General features: G+C 39.9%; 1 protein-coding gene across 10 annotated transcripts in view; it reads right to left on the minus strand.

The window, feature by feature from the left end:
• Positions 1-21617, minus strand: part of LOC100643756 — a 269723-nt gene that overhangs the window by 95616 nt on the left and 152490 nt on the right. For all 10 annotated transcript variants that reach the window (XM_048413828.1, XM_012320389.3, XM_048413823.1 and 7 more), the window contains exon 6: positions 4328-4440. In XM_048413828.1, coding sequence (XP_048269785.1) covers positions 4328-4440 — 113 coding nt within the window. The remainder of the gene's footprint in view (positions 1-4327; positions 4441-21617) is intronic.

Genomic DNA, 21617 nt, shown 5'->3' on the forward strand with positions numbered 1-21617 from the left:
GCGAACGTCCATTTTCGCTCAATATACCCTACAACGAATTAAGTTTCTTGCAGGAATATCCACCGGGGGCCACACTGTCGAATGCTATTTCGCCGTGGAATGGACACACATTCGTCACGCTGTTCCCAGGAAATAGGGTGTCGTATAAAAAAAGTGAACGAGGACGTCGTAAAAATGTGACATCTATGTAACGGTAGCAGCACCGGTCCTTTTGACGTCCAACTATTTCCCTTCTTCTCCTTTCTTCTCTTCTTTTTTTCCATCCCTTTTCAACCTCGTCCTACGATCCTGTCCTCGATTTCATCATTTTGATTTCGCGTGTCGAGCGAAATTCAATTCGATGCGCCGTTAATAATCTGCGCTGTATCGATCGAACAGGCCCGTGCTACTGGCGTAAGGCTCAATTTCGGTCTCCATAAATTATTCATTGTTCCCGTAGCGCGGTGCAATGTGCGTGTAAGTAATATGTATGCGGAATACAATATGTGGAGATAATTGGCACGTTATCGAACGCGTGGATCCTTCGATTAAAATCATAAATCAGACCTTTCGTACTTTCCTGTATGCTGATGACCCTATGTAGATCCAAGGATCGTTTGTGATTATAACTAATCTTATCGAGAAAGATGACAGATGTTATATATATATATATGGTTTTAGCGATATTTTTCTGCGAATAGAAGTTCGATGATTTGATATAGAAACGCAGATATCATAGGATGCAGAGGCCGCTGCTTTTTGTTTATTGCGGAGGGTTAAGCGCTACATTAAACAGCTGCAGCGTCGAGATAAGGCAACGTTCTAAACAAAATTGTCGTAACGACCAATTTCGTTATTATACTGCCTCTGCGAATACGAAGCAGAACGGCTGTGAAATTTACATTAATGCGTAGAATGTTGCACCAGGAAACATTATCCAATTAGAGTCATTCGCGCAGCACTGCATTCCCAAAATATCCAGCTACCTGCCAATTTGGAACGTGCAATTCCGTCGCATCGATAGCCGAACACCGGGCCAAATATTAATAGAAGCGTTTCTCTATGTTTCCCATGATTTCCTTTCGACGATTTAAAAATACCAACGCGCTGCCTGATTTAGAAATTCACTTCGACGTTGGCATTTTATATTTATCGCGCTTTTCCAAACTTCAAATTCCAAATTGAACAAATAAAGGTACGGAGCTATATCATCGTTGACTGTTCAATCCACTGGAGATCTCTTGTTATTTGATCATTCTATTCTTGTACATCACACTTGATAAAATTATAGAATTTAACTGAAGCAGAAAATAGCGACGAAGATAATACTAACCAATCCTTCAAACGTTCTCCTCTATAAACATAATGTTAAAAAACAGAATTTAATAATTTAGATTCTATCTAACGTCGTAATTGAACATTCTCTTTTCATGAATCTCCATTACATCGCAACGAGCGTGGCTGAACTTCCACTCTGAAATTCTTTATCGACCAAGATTCGAACAGTTACGAACACGATAGATAATTTAGGTCGTAACGTCGTGATACTACTCTTTAGAATGGCAAATTAGAGAAGTTTCTATGGAGATCGGTGGTCGAGAGCTCGTGTCGTTAACGCTTTACCTCGGTCAGTCTAAATTCTCCATGGATCCTAAACTGCCCTTATTCGGTTAAGCCCGGACGATCTCGCACTTAAGCTCGCATAATTTTCGTTCTAACTAGGCAGAAATTACGCCTCTTCTCTGTTTGCGTAAGGAAATTCGTGCATCCACCGACTGCTATCGCTTTCATCCCTCGTCCCATCCTTTCTGGCAATCTTCTATTTCTCTCTTTCGAAAGTCCATGGCCACGACCGTTTTCAGTTCTCCATCGGTTCAGAATTAACGTCGAGTGCAAAGATTCCACGGACACCAAGGGTCCTCGAAAGCCGAGCGTTTCTCACATTTTCTTCCAGGATTTCACTCGGGAAAAGAATACTCTTACCAAGACGCCCCTGTCACGAGAACCTTTCCCCTTTTTCTTTCGTCTCGTTCTTGTTCCTCTTTGCCGTGAATCTTGCGCGGACAAGATGGAAGATAGTGTATACTCTTAGAGTGATCCGTTGCGACGTTCGAATTCTGAAATTGGATTCTCTTTTTTCTTTAATCTTCTCTTGCGAATCAGAATTTCTTTCGATCCTCTCTGTTTCCATTTCTTCCTCTTTGATTCCCTAGCGTAGAAATGAGAATTATTTTCTAACGTGGAATTTTCTTAGGGTATCGATAGTGAGTAAAGAACGATTTGACGAATTACAGGAGATTCGGCATGCATCGACTCGTTTGAGCCGACAACTCGTTATTTAAGTACGGGTACATTCTTGGTTCGCTTCAAATGCAAAAAGGATGACGAGTCTAAATACACTACAATTTGCGATACGAAACATGTTGCTCGTTAACATCAGCCGTGTTTCACTAGATTTTCATTTCGTCGTCTATTGACGACAACTATAGTATAAAGTCAAGCTACTCAACTACCTATTTTAACTACCCATTTTATTATTATATTTGAGAATATTAGTATTAATGAGAACTTGGTGTTATTATATATCGCAAGTAGCCGAGTTTTGAATGCCAGAAATACGTGAAAGAATCTAACGTTGAGATTAGGATGTGAAAGAAGAGTACTTGGTCACCCAAAATTTTGGGTGAACGTGACTGAATGTGTCCTAGAAATATCTGCATATTTCGCTTGAAATGAGTGACAGAAAGAACGCATGGCTGTTAGAAGAATATATTCACTGTCCTGTGTTGTATCGTGTTCGTATATTTTTAAATTATACAGAGCCCGAGTGCACAGTGATTCTTTGCAGAAAAATAAATGAGAAACGTAGAATAAAATTCTTTCATCCAGTTTTAAAGAAAATCGAGTTTGAAAATTTACTAAATATACTCGAACATGAATAATTCCAGACTAGTACTAAATAATCGACAGGAGATCGTTCTATGTGTAAAAATAAATCGAAAATGTCGAATAAAATTCTTTCGCAAGACACCTTGTTTCCAAGAAAAGCAAATTTCAAAATTTATCACACGCATGCGCTAGACCGATATTTAATTAAGGATATTTCAGCTATATTTTCTTCAAAATGAAACCTTAAAAGAAAACATTTTACTTCACATCTTTTATTCATTTTCGCATTTAGAAAGATATCCTATTGATTGTTTCTCGTATTCAGTCGGCAATTAGCCACGTTCAAGTATTAATTTTCAAATCCGATTTTCTCGAAAATTAAGCCGAAAACGAAAATATCTGACCCTATATTACTTTCTTATTTTTCCACAAGGAGAATTTGCGAAATAAACGTCGCGCTTGTATTTTGTTAAATCTGGCCATAAAAAATTCCAATGTTATTAAATAACATTTTTATCACTTTACTTTACGTTTGTGAAGTAAAACTTATCTGAAATTGAACATTGCTTCACTAATCTGGTATCCCGAGGCTGATCCGTTAATTTCGAAACGGTGAATTGGTTTGTACGCTGGGGTACCGGCTTGAAAATCGATGTAGCGCGTTTGAACCGCAGGTGTCTGCCTATTACAGACGAAAATGAACTCGCTAATGATACAATCGCATAATATCCTACAGCTAGATAAAGTTATCGGTAACGAACTCGGAAACCGATCTAGATCAATGTTTGATCTGCGAGGCAGGACAGTTTAGCGTATTCGTTTGGTCTCGTCGTTGCTCGATATCCCTCCAAGAGGCGAATTTACCTGGCGCTGTTAATTTCTACGCGTTGTTTGATTGCTCTAGGTATCCTGATTGACTTATGATTTCGCGGTGCGAGTTTGCATTGCTCATTGAAGCACGAAACGTAGCGTACAAAGCATTCTCGTCCGAAGAGATTACAGTTTTTCGTTGTAGTTTCGATTGGTATTCAAAATTGGCACTAACGTAAGTTTTACTCAAACTTTCGTTTCAATTTCCGCGGATTTTTACAAGAAACGCTCTTTTCTCGTATCTTGAGAAAATTAGATCGAGTTTTATTATTGCAGATTTTTAAGTGTTCCTGAGTAAACCTGTAAAATAAGACCTTGCACTTTATCACCTACCCTTGAGATCTGTCGAGATTCGAAAGTAACAACCGACAAGAAGAGGTCTCAGAGTGTTCTTTCTAAATATTATTTTATAACTTTATCCTTCTTTCTATCAAATAATAATATTTTATACATCGAAATTTAGAGCCAAAATATCGTGAATTTAGATTTTACGAATGTCATTAAACAGATTTTGTACGTGATTGGACAATAAAATAAAACGGTGATAAAATGAAACAGGTTGCTGCAACGGGAAGAAAGACACACTCACCGGTGTTGTTCTTCGGATCTCCGCCTTTTACTGGCCAACCAACGGATACGCTCGCCTTGGACGAGAAACTGAAGTACGCCAGGAATTGGGACCTCGTGGTGCTTTCGTTTATTCTGAAACAAACGTAAATACTTAGCCTGCCTGGTTCACGTGTGCAAGATACACGGAATTTTGCGCGTTGAAACAATAAAAGAAACTAGTTATAAATATCATGAACCGAGTTATTGCGTGATCCATACTGGTCCGTGATATTTACGGTTGATTCTCATGGCATGGCACACGCTAGGGAAATTTACGTATTCTTCGTAAATGATGCAGAAGGCGACTGGCCGCGAAGGAACCGCCCAATTTTTTATCAATTCGCGTGCGCTGCTTATAAACGACCTGTACGTTTGTCTTAAAATTTGAATTTTTCTAGGAACCGAAAGATAATGTATGGAATAAAAAATTAATGAGAACGAGAAATGTATAATACAAAGGAAGAAAAACATAGAGACATCTGTACGAAAGTTAAAAAAAGAATTCAGGTTTGATCAAATATGAATTTTTACTGTTTAGTTGATAAACCGTCTGACCAGGGACTCGGCCAAGCTCATACTACTGCAAAACCGCAGTTGCCTCTAGCTACACGGTAGATTCGTTTTATCGACAAATCTTTTTAACAGGATCTACAGTTTCTGACAGTTCTCATTGATGAAACCGTTTCGTAATTAAACCATCGTTATTAAGTTATCATTTATATAAACTGGAAACAATTTTTTCAATCGTTCGTAAGTAACAACATTCGTATGTAACACTTTGTACGTCAAGAAGATATCATCGAACTAGAAACGAACCTATGCTGCACTGTAACAGAAATGGATTTATTCTCCTCATGAAACGAGATCAGACGGGCCAGACGGAAACGGTGCACGTCTTGAAGACGAAAACGTGCCTCGAAACTAACGGAGTGTATCGCCGTGTTATTACGCAGAAACAGTCAGTGGCACGATGAAAAATACGATCGAACTGTTTCAACGTTCCTTGAAAACTTTTTGACGAAGCATGTTCGCGCGACGATCGAGAACGACGGCGGGAACATGATCGAACATGTATCTCGCAATCGAAGGAATCGTGTTTTCGGAAAAAGATCGACGAGGTCAAACCGACGAAGTTTCTTCGAGATTAGTCCAGCATCGATCCGAGATCGGACTGGTCGTTTGCCGTGTTGGAGAGCTGTTTAGAAAGCAAGCACGTCCGAGTCCTTCGTCGAATGGACGAGAATCGATATCTGAACCTCTTTTCGAGAAAGAAGAACTTCTTCCATCAACAGGACCTATGTTCCACATAAAAACTTATCGCTCGTAGAGTGTCTTCGCGCTCCTGACGTCCTTCACTCTTTTTCTTTTAATTAAAACGATATGTCATTCGGGGTTTTTCTTCTGAACGCGTCCGAATCGTTTGGACGAAGTTGTTTTTAACGTTTTATTCTATGTTTATTGGAAATTCGAGCATTATATTTATTACGTTGTTAAAAATGGAAGATATATAATAGTTAGTGGAATACACGTAACTTTTATTTAAATCAAAGTAATTTTTTATAGAGATCGAGCTAGGTTTGATAGAAGATTCGCGCAGTTCTGCTTGAAGCCCGAATTTGTCCATCTAGAACGTATGAAGTTTCATAATTATTTTTACTTGCCCGTAATGAATTTGTCAATTTTCGTCACATTTCCATGGATCATTATAAGAGAAGGTAGAAATATCAGTCTGAAAACGAATGTGTTTCATATTATACGGAAATTGCAATAATATTCCTACAGAAAATTGTACTCCGTCATTAGCGAATACGTGTTATTTTAACGAGCCCTTTAAAATAAAATAATACTATCTCCAAAATGTATATCGTACATATTATATGTGTACAAATTTTGAAATGGTACAACTGTATGTAAATATAACATATTCGTAACAGAGTATGATAAACTTGAAATTCACGTTTATCAGCAATTTAATGGGTATGAAACCATGTAGAGTACAGTACGAAACGTTAAAACGGAGGAGAACAAGATATTGGCAACAGAAGGTTTCCAGGAGAAGATATCGACGACACTGAAACGCGAGGCACGACTCTGATGACTCCTGTGCCTTGAAACTCGACACCGACGACTCTAGAGATTTAGCGCCAGAAACTGGTTATCTCGGAGCGTGAAATGCGATAGGAACTATCCTCGGGTCGGTGAAACCGAAGTTGGACTTACTCTTGGACTGTTGAATCGACTACTGATAACACGCGTAGTCATCGAGTTTGACGATAATATCTCTTCAAATTACATGTGCCGTTAATGACGATACCAGAGACGTCAATCGCCCACGATTGCTGATTATACTCTAATGACGATTTCCATCTTGGCTCCACCTATATCGATGACTCGTAACCTACTTCGGTTGACATTAACGATGTGGCCCTTAGAAGCTCAAAGTATTTATGAAATGTATGCCTCGAAGATGTATTTCTAAAAATTTTTATTGCGATGCAAGAGATGTTGAATTTCTTTATTCTACGTGTTTATGTGAAGAATGCAAAATGTTTATTAAAATAAAAATATCCGCAGATAGTGTTAAGACGATAAGAGAAACCTGGATATAAAATGAAACTGTATATGAAGTTATTCGTGAGACTGTATTTGAAACTGTAAAACTATCCTGCAATGTGGGGTAAATCGGTGATTTTCATACTGAAGCGGTTACTGCGTTTCTCCGGATTCTCCGGGCAGCTAACAGTGCAATAAAAGTGCAGGTCACCGAGAGAGAAGTTTCTGCACCTGCGCATCAAAGTGCGTGGGTGTACGTAATATCGGTGAGATTACAACAAAAAGACAGAAAAGTAAAGGATCTGTTCGTGAATTGAGAAAGATCTTCTGATCTTCTATTAAAAATAATGCAACATGTGTCTCCGAATTCCCAGATAGAAAGAACGTTTCCTTTAAAAGGCCCTTTGATATTTAACACGTAACTATATCATATTTTCGCTCTCTTTTATTGAATTTTCTCTACAAAAGATTTGACCAATTTTTAATGTAATTTTCAGGAACTCTAGTTAATAAATCAAAGAAGATCTTCTGATAAAGAATTTGTTAACAACAATGGAGCACTCAACGCAGAATCCCAGAACTAAACAATCGAATATTTTAACGTCTAATACATATTCGTATTTCGTTTAAATCTTTTCCCTTAATTTTATCCGGCAAAAGATTGCACCGATCCTTTCGTATAAACTCGATGCTCGCTACAAATTGTATTCGTTTAAGTTTCTCGTTAGCCGTGACCTCGCTGAAACCTACAGCCAATTTAGCAATAAGGAATCGACCATGGGAACAAAGTTGCAGAGGGTACGATTCGGAACGCAGCCAGGTAGAGACGAGACAACGAGCGTTACCGAGATTCCGTGGACGGGTTCCGGGCGTACCGTCTTCGGTGCTTCTCTAATTGAATTACTTAGTTAGGTCAGGTTAGCTCTACTTGGGTTAGCGTCACAGCAGCCGGGACCAGAGGTTACTCAAGGCACTCGTAACTTCTAATTCTATTTGCTTACAATAAATCCTCCTTCATTTGGCTCTTCGTCAACCGTGCGATCTGATTACCTGCCAATACGATTGCACCTCCTCCTCAACGATGGTCGTCTCGAAAGTTATCACGTTTCTTAAACGGATCTACTTTGGTTATGCTCGTGGCAAGCTACGTTTGATTTATCGAACACTTCGATCGGGAACAATATGTCGTTTCTAGACGTTGTACGAAACGCTGCACGGATCGACAGATACCTTCTTTATGATTTACGAGCATTTCGTTGAAAACTCGTTCAACTTCTACATCGGCAGCCTTCTCTCGTTTTCCGTCGACCCTTTCTTCTCTCCTACAGACCTTGAAACTTTCCATCGATCCATCTATCGGAATCGGAAAACCGACGCTATTTATGATGGAAGCCCTCGTTTCACGACCTCCGTAGGCCACAAAAGATTTCGGCAAGAGAAAGAAAGAGACGGCGAAAAGGGTGGAATCGATCGACACGTGTGCACGAAAATCTGTCGAAGCTGTCGCGGCAATAGGAAGCTGAAGTCTCTCTTGTTAACATCAAAAGGGCTGACAAAGGGGCGGGCTCGGCCTCTCAACTTCGCGCTTCTAGACGGTGAATAACCTTTTCTTCGACCAGCAGAAGGGAGGAAACGACGCTACGTCAAACGATTCTTCCCTCTTTTTCGTTCTGTTATTCTTTTTCAAACTCGCAACGCTAGACTAATCTTCCAGTTGGCATTTTATAAATTGCCATTTGTACGACTGAAATTAGAGACAAATTAAATCGCTATCGAGGCTGTATCATCGTTACGATTGCTTCATTATTATCATAAATGTAGTTTTCATCATTTTCTTTAACATGTTACGACTCAAAATCTGTTTGCAATTCAATATTTCCGCAATACGACGATTTACAGATTCTTGACGACGAATCGATTCGCGTGCTATGTCTGAGAGAAAATGAAGAACAGCTTGACCCACGGGGTAAAGGTCTGCGGACGTTCGTTACTGTAATGAACTTCTTCCCACGGACGAAAGTATTGGAATTCCAATCACGTTTGTACCTCTCCGAAAATCAGCTTCTCGTGAAACATACCTTCTTACTCTTCGCGCCGGTCTCTAGCTTTTCGTTTACGACTAAAGAGCCTCTTATCAGAATCACGTACCTGCATGCACAGTTAATTTAGAAATGATGTTTATATTTTTCAGATAAGAGAGGTCTACCGGGACACGATCTCGAGGATGAATTTGGGCTGAAATTTCAGATTGAATATTTATATGATTAATTTAAACTAGATATAATGGTAAAATTTAACTGTTTCGAAAGTGGAAGAGTTAAATATACACAAATTTCCTCGTATTATAGAAATTATCAAAATTTTGACGGCTGTCGTCACGTTTACGTGATGTCTGACCATGGCTGTCCTTGAAAATATGGTGGCCATCCATTTTTCAGTAGACACAGGTATGGAGTCGAAGACATTTTCTCCAAAAAGGAAGGAGCTAGTTGAACTCAGGCTATCAGTCATATCCGACATAATTATTTCAGTACCGTTTTCAAATTTCTTATTTGTATGCAAATCATTTTATATTTTATCATTATTATCTCTGTCGCATATATTATACTGTTTTGTTAATTACATGTTAATCAGTTACTGTGTTTTCTGCACTACCATTATCCTTTATTAAAATTATTGGACTTAACACAATGGTGTCGTTACTTCAGAAATGATACCACACAATACAACAATATAGAAGGATATTGAGGATACAGAATATAAAAGTAAAATACGATGTAAAATCATCAAAGTTTCGATAATATCTCACATTCAGCGTATGCTAATTAAAAAGAATAAATATACGACTAATTAAGTAAACTTTCAGCAACTTAATGCAACAGAAGAAATCATCCTTTAAATTATTATTCCCACGTGCAATATTTCTTTTTTCCTATTCCCTGGAAACTGAATCGACCTAAGCTGCTAGTTCTCTTCCTTCAATGAAAACGAACAGAGAAGATGGTCACGACTTCGTTAGAGGGTGACTTTCTATGCAAATCGTTCGAGATACAGGTGAACGCGAAAGGGAAGGTGGCGTGGGCGAGACCGGAAGAAAAAGTTGACTGTTTGCGGGCGAGAGAGCGTTATCTCGGCTATATTCGAATCTCTTAATTGCGTTATTTGCATGGAGACGAGGCCTGCACGCGAATCGAGTCCCAGTGAATATCAACGAGCGGATTTCTTGCAAAATTTCGCGCAGATTAAACGGACGACGATGGCAAAAAAGGATCGGGGGACAAGCGGCGTTAAGCTGCCTCACAGTAAACCCCCTTCTTCCCACCTCTATCTGTTTCTTTCCGCGGCGAACATGCATTATTTATGCGGCAAGCTTAGAGAACGCGAGCTTTATAAATTTCGGAGGGAATCCCCGTTAATGTCGAAAGCCTGCTCGATACGCAGAGTATTTCATCGTCGTTCCTGGCTCTTTCCAGCCGAATGCATTGACAATTTAATTGAGAAATTCGCTGGTATAATGAATTTCGCGTATAAAAGAATATACGCGAACGGAATATTTAGATCTTTTTTTTAAAATATTGCTATTTTATTCGTAAAATGTCGAGTAAATGTAATATTAGAGATTGAAATGGATAAAAATAAATAAATCAATGTTAGACATGGAATAATTGAGAGAAAATATCTTTGTTTTATTAAACGGATGGATTGATATGGAACTGGGTTACAATGGACATTTAAAATGGATATATTAATTTGATTAGTTTTCATTTAAATGCCAGCATGGTTCAACGAGCATGTTGAATCCGAATATTGTTAACTTTCGATTAAACACTAGATTTCCTTGCAATCCGTCAAATTATTAAAACGTCAAATTATTAAACAATTCGTATAACAATTACTCTGATGGTTTGAGTAGAAATTGACACGATCGATAACCGAAAGAAAAAGCGTTAAAACATTTTAATTTATAGTACATCCATTTCGAGAATAATCGAGAATAATTGAGAATACTAGTGCGTGTATTTAATTGAAAATCCTCTGGGGCTTTTTCATGTTTCTGTATCAACGAGGATTTCATTCGTTTCTGAGAAAACAGAAAACAGTGTTCATGGTGTTTCCCTTCCAGGAAAAGGGATCAATTCAGTGCGTTAAGATTTCGACAAATCTGAGAGCACGCGGCCAGGAACAAGAATATCGAGCTCAGACGTGCATAAAGGGCGCGTTCAGGGGTGAAATCTGTTTCCTTTTGGGATACACCATTTTCTGGGATTACAAAATACTTCGACAGCCGACTGCCACGGGGAAAAAGTAAAAGCCTGTGATCGAAAGGTAGTTCGGATGTAAGGGAAATAAAGGGCGCGATGGCGCGCGATGGTGCGCGAAGAAAGCGCCACGGGAAAGTTCCACGACGTTGGCGGTACATCGACGAAGAGGGGTTGAACGTAGAAACAGGGATGGGAAGAGGAATAAAGTGAGGGAAGAAGCTCTGTCAATTTCTTCGCCTGTTCTCCAAATGTTTCGTCCTGCCTCCACCGAGGCGTGAATCCATATTTCCTGCGCGAATATATCGTAGATACGTAAGTAAACAAATCTTTCGCGAGGCATTACGATCGCTGCCGAAGCAATACGTCCCATGGAAATTGCATTTTTATTGACATCTCCTACAGCGTAGGAATGACAGAAAAAAACATATATAGTTATATCATATCGCAGAAGTCATCAGGGTCACGTGTTTGTCGAGTCGAGTGCATTCAGTTCGATCGTGAATACAATCATTGCCCTCCACGTTCTGATTTTTCCCGAAATTTAATCGCCCCTGTTCGATCGAATTTCTTTTTTTTCATTTCCTTTTTTAAAGAGCTTTTTATTAAAGCATTTCGATGCAGAAAATTACACAAGTGAAATCATGCGGAGAGCTAGAGCAGTCGGTGATCGTGCAGAACAACGCATACCACAGTGGAAAAAACTGAACGTGTGGGGAGAATCGAAGGGGAGAAATTGAGAGAAGGGGTTAAAATATGTACGTCTTCGTTCGCCGACCGTAAATCCGTATCTCGGGAATCTTCAACGTGCATACATAACGCTTCACAGCCAATAAACCGGAAGCGGTAGCTGGAAGGAGATTTGTAGGATTCTCCAGAAATAAAGTTTTTCGACGAACTCGCGTACATGTAGATAAATCGCGTGTTGCCTTCTGTATTGAACAGAAGCGGGCCTACGCTTTTTACTTTAGTATCTGCGGTTAAGTTTTTCATAAAAGAGTAGCGCGTGATTTTGTATTGGATTCTATGGTGCAAACATAAAGTTCTTATAATATAACATTACACATGCATAAAATTTACAATTATATTCTTTACACCTTTCTATATCTACTGAATTCCAATTACTATTTCTAAGAATTTCATATCGTGTGAACACTTGTAGCAACGATATAAATACATAACATAAATTTTATTAAAATGTACGAAATATTGGCAAAGTAATGGTCAAGCACGATATTTATCATTGCTAATAATATATTGAAATTAAATTTACATTCATTAATTTTACCAATAATTTTAAACATTACTGTACTAACTTAATGGGTCTTAGAGTAAGGACAAGTAATGATGTTTTAGTTTAACAAGCAATAGTCAATATAACGAACTGATTACAATATCGTCGTACGTCTTATTATCATACTCGGCTTCAACTTCCCGACTCATACTCTCCGGCTTCTGCACTCACTCTCTCTGACTTCTCAACTCACACTGTGTACGACTTCTCCACTAACTCTGTTTCTAGCATCCCTTTGTCTTTTTCGCTCCACCGCGCATGTGTTCCGCAAACACCCACAGCCAGGGTCACATAGGCCTTTTCTACGAAACTATTCACTTGAAAGGACCGACGACACATTGATGGACCCGACGACGCCTCGGCTATCGCGACATTGTTTATGGTTCGACCGATATCTTAGGCCTTTTTGTCCACGATACTACATTACCTACTGTTCAAATTAATGAATCACGTGTGAGCGTTCTGGATAATCAAAATTTCTAATGTCCCTTTTGAAGAGCAGGAAGACTCGATATCAGAAAAAAAGGTAACGTCCCCGTAAAATTTATATCATTGGCGGATCACAGGTTGGACAGACAGGTTCCTAATCTCGGCTAGGTCAAAGTCTCTGAGAACGACCGCGGATTTAAAGACGTTCCCGGCTGCGGAATCCGATTTGTAATGACAAGGGATCGCGACGTTAAATTGAAGAACGAGGACCAGGAGACACGACGGATTCGACGGTTGGGTCGTGTCGAACATGGAAAATAACTTGTCCGACCCTGACGAGGACTTCACGCGGATATGGGTGGGACAGCTATTATTTGTCGTATCGATGGAAGAAATCTTCGATGGAGAAGCATTCGCTGTGTGTTCGGATCCTAGTAGCTCCGATCCCGAGATCTTCAACAACTCGAACGTCGAACGAACATTCGAATCTTCGTCGGACTGATCTCATGTCCGTAGAAGCGGTTTGCCGATTATTTACCGAGGAACAAAGAGACCGAACCGATTGACGACTGCTGAAATTTTTTGCTCGCAACAGAGTCGCACAGGAAATTCGTAACTTCGAGGACCATGTGCAAGCGAATAAAGACAATGATCGTGATTGAAGAAGAGGATGAAATGATCCCTTCGAGCGCTTATGTTTCGAACAACTTGACAAAAGTTTGGCTTCTGGACGTTTATACGGTGGTCATGATGGATCGAGCGAAAGAATAACACGCGAAGACTTGGTTTGTACATGATATCGACTTTCTATTAATATTATAAAATATTATAAAAAGAATGATTTCGCTAGTCCGATAAATCTAATTTCTATAAATATTATACCAGAGGCGCGAAAATCAATATTTTCATTTAACGCGAACGATAGAAGGAACCGCACGGGCTGGTCGAGGGGTGGGATTGGAGAGAGAGAGAGAGAGAGAGAGAGAGAGAGACTGCGCGCGCGAAAGAGAGAGAGAGAGCGAAAAAAAGAAACATTTTCCTCGAGCGTTCCATTTCCATCGAGTGAACTTTTTCCCGTGGTGTCATTCGATTTTGATCGATCGTGGTCCCTCCTCGCTCGCGTCGTTTTTCCGTTCCTCCGATGGAAAATACGTTTCCGTTGACCCAGATCCGGCTGGGAAGAACAAAACGATGCGGGAAATGGAAAAACGCTGCGCGTCCACCCACCCGCGAACATCAATCAACGAAGAATAATTATTACGGGAAATGCGAGGCAACAACGAGTCTATTGGAGAAATTCCAGCTAAATACGTACAGTGAAAGACGAAAATCGATTGCAAGCGCGACGAGAAAAGGGGGTCGTTTGGAAAGTGTACGAAGCCTCTAATGAAACACGCGTTTCTACCTCGCGATATACACGTGAAAATACGTGGGGGGGGGGGGCTGTAGAAGGAAACATAGTTACCGTTGAAACAACGTCGTCGTCGAATGTTTTACGAAACTGTGACCTCGACGTCGTCGTTTTCGCCGGTTTCATCGTGGCTGCTGTTTATTGTTCGACGGGAATCGACTCGATAAGTGGGCCACCCCCGACAACGAAAGCGCGAAACCGTTGACAGGGTGTCGATAACCCTCGAACCGGAGGAAATGGAAAGAGGAGGTGAATCAGGGCCGCGGCAATCGAACTCGTAGAATGCCGATAATATCTCTCCTTTGCGGGAATCGTGGTGCAGAGGGGCTAGGCCAACCAGCAGACAAGCAAGTTCGAACCATTGCTGGATCTTCGCCGTCATAAACAGTCCACGTACAGCAGACGGTCGTCTTGTCCTTTCGATTCTCAAAACCGTCACGCGAGAAGCTGATATTAAAACTCTGGCCGAGTAGTCGGTGTTCCGCCCGGAATTTCGTGAAACGAGAGGATTTTAATCGGCGAAACTCGGCGGTTCCTCTCGAGTCCAACCTCTACCACCGAAAGAGGAAAGGGATCTGTCGGAGTAAGAAGTTTTTCGACTTCCCGGGGAATTCATTAAGCGCCATCGTCGTCATGCAGAACCACAGAAATGGATTATGTCGCTTCATCGATACTGAGGATCTCGTCGAAGAATTTCTAGAGCGGAGGAAGTTTCGTGGAAAGGGTCGGAGATTGTCACGGTGGACTGAAAATTGGTGGGCGTTGGTTCGGATTCTTAGAATTCCATTTTAGACAAAACTATGAAAAATATATCATATCTGCCAATATATATTTTGATAAGAAAAATAAAAAACACACGGAAAAAGATATATTGTGCGTTGATCCATATCCAACATCCGTTCAGTGCGAAACTTGTCTGATTCGAAGGTTGAATCTACTTAAAGATCAATAACCAAGAACAATATAACTTCCCATCATTTTCTGACAGCCATTGAACACTTCTATTTACGAAACAACGCAGACAAACCCAAAACTTTTCTCAGATATAGACTAGTTCATCTCGTCCACTTCATCTCGTTTCATCGCATCGTTAAGACATCGATCCCCTTCGAACGCAACGGCTTCATTCGCCGGGGAACGGGGCAACTTTGAGGTGTTTCCAATTTACGTCGGACGCGAAACTTTGATGAAGTTTCGGCCACTGATTCAAGCCCCATAACCGATGGACCAGATGGCTACATGTCGAATCAATTTCGACCGATCGCATGTTTGACGCAATTTGCGGGCGCACCTTCGCCGCTCAATGCGATTAATCATCCCCTACGAGTGATAATCGGTTGTGCACAATACCGTATTTTGGCAACCGCCTCCCTTCCTTCTTTCGATACGGTAAACCGATACAAACGACTTCTTTATTCCCATCCGTGAATTCACTACGCAGACCATATACGATGTTCCATCGGTGTACCGGGATCGTTTGAACGATCGAGTTTCATAATGGAGTTGGCTAATGATGCGAATTATTGCGTAGAATAGACGTGTGGAGATATGTGGTATTTATCCAAGTAGTGATTCATAGTGAACTGCATTTGAGGCGATTAAACAATTTCGAGCTTGCGAGGAAAAATGTTCTATTTTTTGAATATTCTCTTTGAACAATTAATTTCTTGAAATAACGTACATACAAAAATCTTACAGAACATTATATCCGCGATAAAATGATCAAGACTTTGTCTTCTCGGGTGTTTACGAATCTTAAAAACTTAAACACCACTTGTTTATAAGTTCTTTGTTTCTTCCCGTAAAATAAATACAGTTCTCCGTAATGAAAGAAGTAAAGGAACTGTTTAACATTACTTTATACAATCTCTTTGTACTCTCTTACCAGAAGTACACTTCTAAACCCAATCTAATAGCGGTATTTACTTTCAAACTTCGCTTTAACGTTCTTAAAACAAGAACCACTCTCGGTTAATAACAATTCGATCAACATCTTCGACTACACTACCCGTCCTCCAAAAAGAGCAAACAAAAAAGTAGGAAGGTGAAAGAAATAGAAAAGAAGGAGAAGCGAAACGAAATCCCCGATAGTCCCGACAGAAAATTATTCCCAGCTAAGTTTCGTGATGTTCGCCTCGCGAAATTCTCAAGAGCGACGCAACGTCCGCGTTGCATTAAAATGCATCCACGAATTATAAGCGTTCCGGGAGAGGAGCCACGATGGAAAATCCTGAAAATTAAGTAGCCCCGGAGCGGTACGTGTTCTTCCTTTCAAGAACGGCTTTTGATGCTCGACTCTCGAGGCTCGGCCCTGCTGACGGTTCAAGCGAAATTACCTTGGCGGTCGTCGTAAACAGGATACTTGAGAGGGTGCCGGATTATAATCCCAAAGGGGCCTCACTTTCGTGCGCGCCCACTCCCGCGGACCTTCCGCTTCAAGTTAAATGCGATTTGCCCGTTGCCCATCCCCGACGTGGATACGAAACGCATAAAAGTTCACGTGTTCTTCCCCGACGTACCTCGACCGCGTCGTTGGAAACGTGAGATTGCCAGGGCATCGCATCGCCCTGGAAACGTAGCACATACAATGTTCGAGCATACGGCCTGAGCTCCAGATTAAAAGGAGCACGAGCTCGCCGTGTGAAAGTAACTTCGCTGGCACGACAAATAACGTTTCGTACGGTTACCGTGTCACGGAGGAATGTTTTGTCCTTAGAGGATTATAGTCCGATGTTGTATCCTCTTTTGTGTGTCAATGGCGGGAATATTAAATTTTGAAATATTATACGGTTACTGGAGAACTTTATTTTCGTAGTATTCAGTTTCATCCGTTATAATTGGAATTTTGTTTATTTACAGGAAACAGAAATTATAATTAGAGATAAAATAAAAGGGCTTTACTTGAATATTTGGAATTATTCATTGTTACAAAGAGATTAATTGGTGACGATATAGGGATATAACGTGCAATGTTGTAATTAAAGGAAATGCAAGACAAAAGAAGATCTGATACGATGTAATAGTACGATGATGTGTAAGTGAAATGAAATTTCAAGATTTTATAGATTATGTAATTACCAAGTCTCGTAACGTTGTAAAGAATTAATTCCGTAGCTTTAATATTGAAAATCTTAAGTCTCGCAAATACTTGTCGTGCAATATACATAAAAGTTTCTTAACTCTGTGTTTAATATCTAAATACTTCCACTTATTAAACCAGTAACTTTCAGTAACAGCTGATTCCAGGCTTAAACCAACCATTGAAGACCATCAACAATACAAACGATCGAACCATTTACAACTCGATGAAGTTTCAAACGCACCCTTTTCGGTTATCGATGACTAATGTCCCGTTATTGTTTGTTCCTCCTGTGTTTTCAATATCTGTGACGAGTCCTGGATCCCTCTGGAGAAAGGGACGAAAGTCGACGATGTAATATCGCGCTGTTTCCGCGAGCGCCGAGGGCAATCTTGAAATAATAGACGATGTCCCGATTCTTTCGTTGCTCCATCATTCACGGGAAACGTTCACGATACCCTGGTACCGGAAACGTCACTGCGATCTGTCCCGATTACGGCGAGGAAATGGGATCTCGCTACTCTTATCAGGCATCGATAAGCTCGTCGAAATATTTCAGCCTGATAAAACCGTTCACAGAAATTTCCTCAAACGTCGAAAAACCTGCTTCAAGAACGATAACTCACACAGGTCGTTTCAGTTCCGTTAAGTTCAGTTCAGTTCAGTTAAAATATTCCATAGATAAAACAGGGAAGATAGTTTATGTAGATACGAGTCGTTTAAGGCTTTATTAGAAAGTTAGAAGAAAAATACGAAACGTACATTATAAAAATGAATCCTAAGAAATAAATTTTGATCTCGCTTCCTTTAATGAATCGATCATCGAATATTTCGTACCAATATGCCGCGTATACTAATATTTGTTTAATGTGCCTTCTTGCTCAAAGCTATATGTAAAGTATCTTCACGTTTTTTATTTGTTAGAACTCATGTAATAAAGCTTCGAACGACCGAAAGGTTGGCTGACAAAAAATTGGAACACCGTGCATAATTTCCAATCGACCGATAAATAAGCGATTGTATGAAATTTGGAGTCATCAAGAAACAAGAGCTAATTAGATCGAGATGGTCATAGAGTTACGGAAATAGTCTGTTTCTGATGTTTTTATCGAGAAACGAGACGGACAAAGGTCAGATATCCTTCTGTGTAGAGCAATGGACCTTAGCGGGTTAATTCTTCGCGACGTACGCTATCTAAAAACAGCATCCGATATAATCGGTAACGACCGTCGACGTCGGATATCCGTCGCGAGTTTGCCTGGTCGGGTCACGTAGTAGACACGATCTAAAAGCGGAACGATGTCTTTCATTCGGTACCAGCTGAGACAGCAGGAGTCATTCTTTATTCCAACACTAACATACAGATTTAGACGATAACCAACGTGAAATAACACGATTTATCTCGTTCAAAATAATTCTAAGCACGGCGTTCCACTTCTTTCCTCTCCGATCCGCAAAAATATGAATTTATTTTCATGATTTTCTGGTATTTTTTTTCTTCCTAGTTACATATATATAGCGAAATTACGTACGAAATTAATTTGAGCCAGGTGACCGTGATGAGGAAGAAAACCACCGTCGTCATTCTGCTCTCGTTGTTCGGGCAGCGCACGTTAAAACACAACGTGCTATGAAAAGATGAGAGTTTTTCCGAGCGTAAAGTATAACCGCGTTGTTCAAGAGCTAGGGTTTTGCTAGAAGAACGAGAGCTTGCATTGGATTGGCGTGGCTGAGCGTTCTTTAGAGCAGTCATTGTGCCAGTGAAAAGCCGTAGGAACGAGGAGTACAGTGAAAGTATCCGATTGCGGGGAATTTAGAACGGCTCTGATTGTGCACCACCGTTGAATTTTACCTAGGTTTCGCCTAAAATTTTTCTCAGATTAACGAGAGTATTTCAAAATGTTCTTCTTTTTTCTTTTATAAATATCTTGGGTTCTGTGGTAAAGTAATATCATTCTATTGAATCTATTGTCTTAGAGTTCAACAAATATTCCGTTCGAGTATTTAACTATATCTATTTCGAATACAGTATTGACACTGTACTAGATATAAAGTTTAAAACAGGGAAAATAAAAATCTTTTATATGGGAGCAATTCTAAAATTCAATATCTCGTCAACTAATCATAGATTGTCCGACGTTGTCTTTTTGTTTTATCGAATGATTCTTTGGAAATATATTTATTACGAAACTCTCCTTTTAAAATAAAATATTGATTTTAAAAATATTAGTCATATCTTTGGATCAAATCTGCTGTTTCGTCATTGTGCATCCCTAATTTCTACCTATTTCTGTATTTCTTTAGAACGTTAACTTCGCTGTCACAACTAGCGTCGACACGAAGTCGCACAAAACGAGAACTGGCTGGCGGAAGTCAAAGCCAGGCGGAAAAATTAGAACGAAAATTCCAATCCCGCCCGGGCAAGCGCTACGTGATTGGCGTGACAATTTCGACGCTCGTATTCATGGTTAGCTAGCTGCGGTGTAACTGGTTCACACTGTTTCGATCGTTGGCAAAGTGGAAGTCGTTAGTTCGCAATCTACCCATGGGTTATTGTCGTTCATTCTGTTATTCCTCTGTTCGAACTGTGACGAAAAAGAGGAAAAAACGAATCGGATTCTGTTACTATCTAACGCGATTAACACGTTTAGTTGGCTAAGTTTGAATTTAATCGCTTTCTAACGTTTCTAAACGATCCACTAGGATCTGCGCTAACTCCGCGACTCTCGTGTTAGGATTTTCATATTGAAACCTCTCGTGTGAGAAGCCCGAGAGGAACCAAAATTCTATGTAAATTCCTACGTAATTCTATGTAAAATTCTACTTTGCGCTGTAGAGCGTGTTTTGCGGTTACGATCACGGAAATTTGACATAAAGATAATCGTGCGTTCTAGAGCGGACACAAAAAAGAAAGAAAAAGGCAAGTACCAAGGTTATTTATCCGAAAGCTTGGAATAAGACGGTGTTTGTGTAGAGGCTGGTTTAAGCGTTCGCAAGATACACGGAACCCGTGTAACCCTGACGATCAGCAGACCAAAACGTTATCCAGGGTAGCCAGCAGCCGGTTGCGTCTTAGGAGAATAGCGCGGCTTTACCTCAAGAGAATGGAAAACGGATTTCCGTGGTTTTGGGGACGCTCAACTTACTGGGAAGCTCCTCGGTATCCCCGTTAACGAGAACAACAGTTCGCTACAATGACGACGATTAATGCTTTGAATCGGTGCCATTCCTCCTGTTGTCTTACCAACCACTTAATTGGATATCTCACCTTCAGGTTTAAATGTCGAATAGGTATTTTTGTTTGTACTCCAATGTTTCGAATAATTATTCGAAATACAATAATTTTCATTGAACGCTACAATAATTTAGGAAATTCGTATTTCGTAGAAATTTTAATTTCATGAAATGCTTTGGAATTTTTATGAATTGCGATGTTAGTTTCAACGAGAATTAAAGTATGTGCATATTCGATATTTCCTCGTAATTTTATACAACGCCCGGTTATTCCAGCAAGTGCGCGCGTAGAACGAGATTTTTTAATTTGTCGAATGTCACAGAGGTAGTCGCGACCCGCATAAACTCGGGCGAAACGTAAACGAGGCGGATTGAAGGGTCGTACACGGGAGTTGCACAGGTCAGAAGATCTTGAGGATACTTGACACAGGTGCGCCTATCCTTCAAGTAGCTTTCAAGAGCGTTCTTCACAGTTGCAACTACATATTCAGAAGATATCAGATAAATAAATGGCAATTTAAAAATCACTTCATTTTATCAATTTGTTCCTTCCTTTCCTCATTACGAAACCTGTTACATCGCCAGATTCCTTCACCACTTATGTTCATTATTTACAAAAGTATACAACTAGTTTAAAATGATTATTTTACCGTATTCATTACTCTAGTATTTCAAGTATTTGATCGATAATCTCGATGTCGGTAATGATCGATCAAGGATCTCTCATATTGATGTAATATTATTAATAAAACTTTACGAGTCATCGATCACAAGATATTAGTAATAATAAAATCACTATCGTAGGGATAACACCTCTAGCAATAAAACAAGCAAAGTCTTACAAGTAGCAATTCTGTTTAACATTGTTGAGGTTGACTGATAGAGGAACGAGTGGGTGAATTTGTAATAGAAAAATATATTGAAATAAGTACAAGTACAGGTATAGGATGTGCTGATCCACATCCTCGCTCTTACAGTGTTACAATACAATAGAAGAAAGATAGGGAGCAC

Source organism: Bombus terrestris, chromosome 2 (assembly GCF_910591885.1).
Source record: "Bombus terrestris chromosome 2, iyBomTerr1.2, whole genome shotgun sequence".
Lineage (NCBI taxonomy): Eukaryota > Metazoa > Arthropoda > Insecta > Hymenoptera > Apidae > Bombus > Bombus terrestris.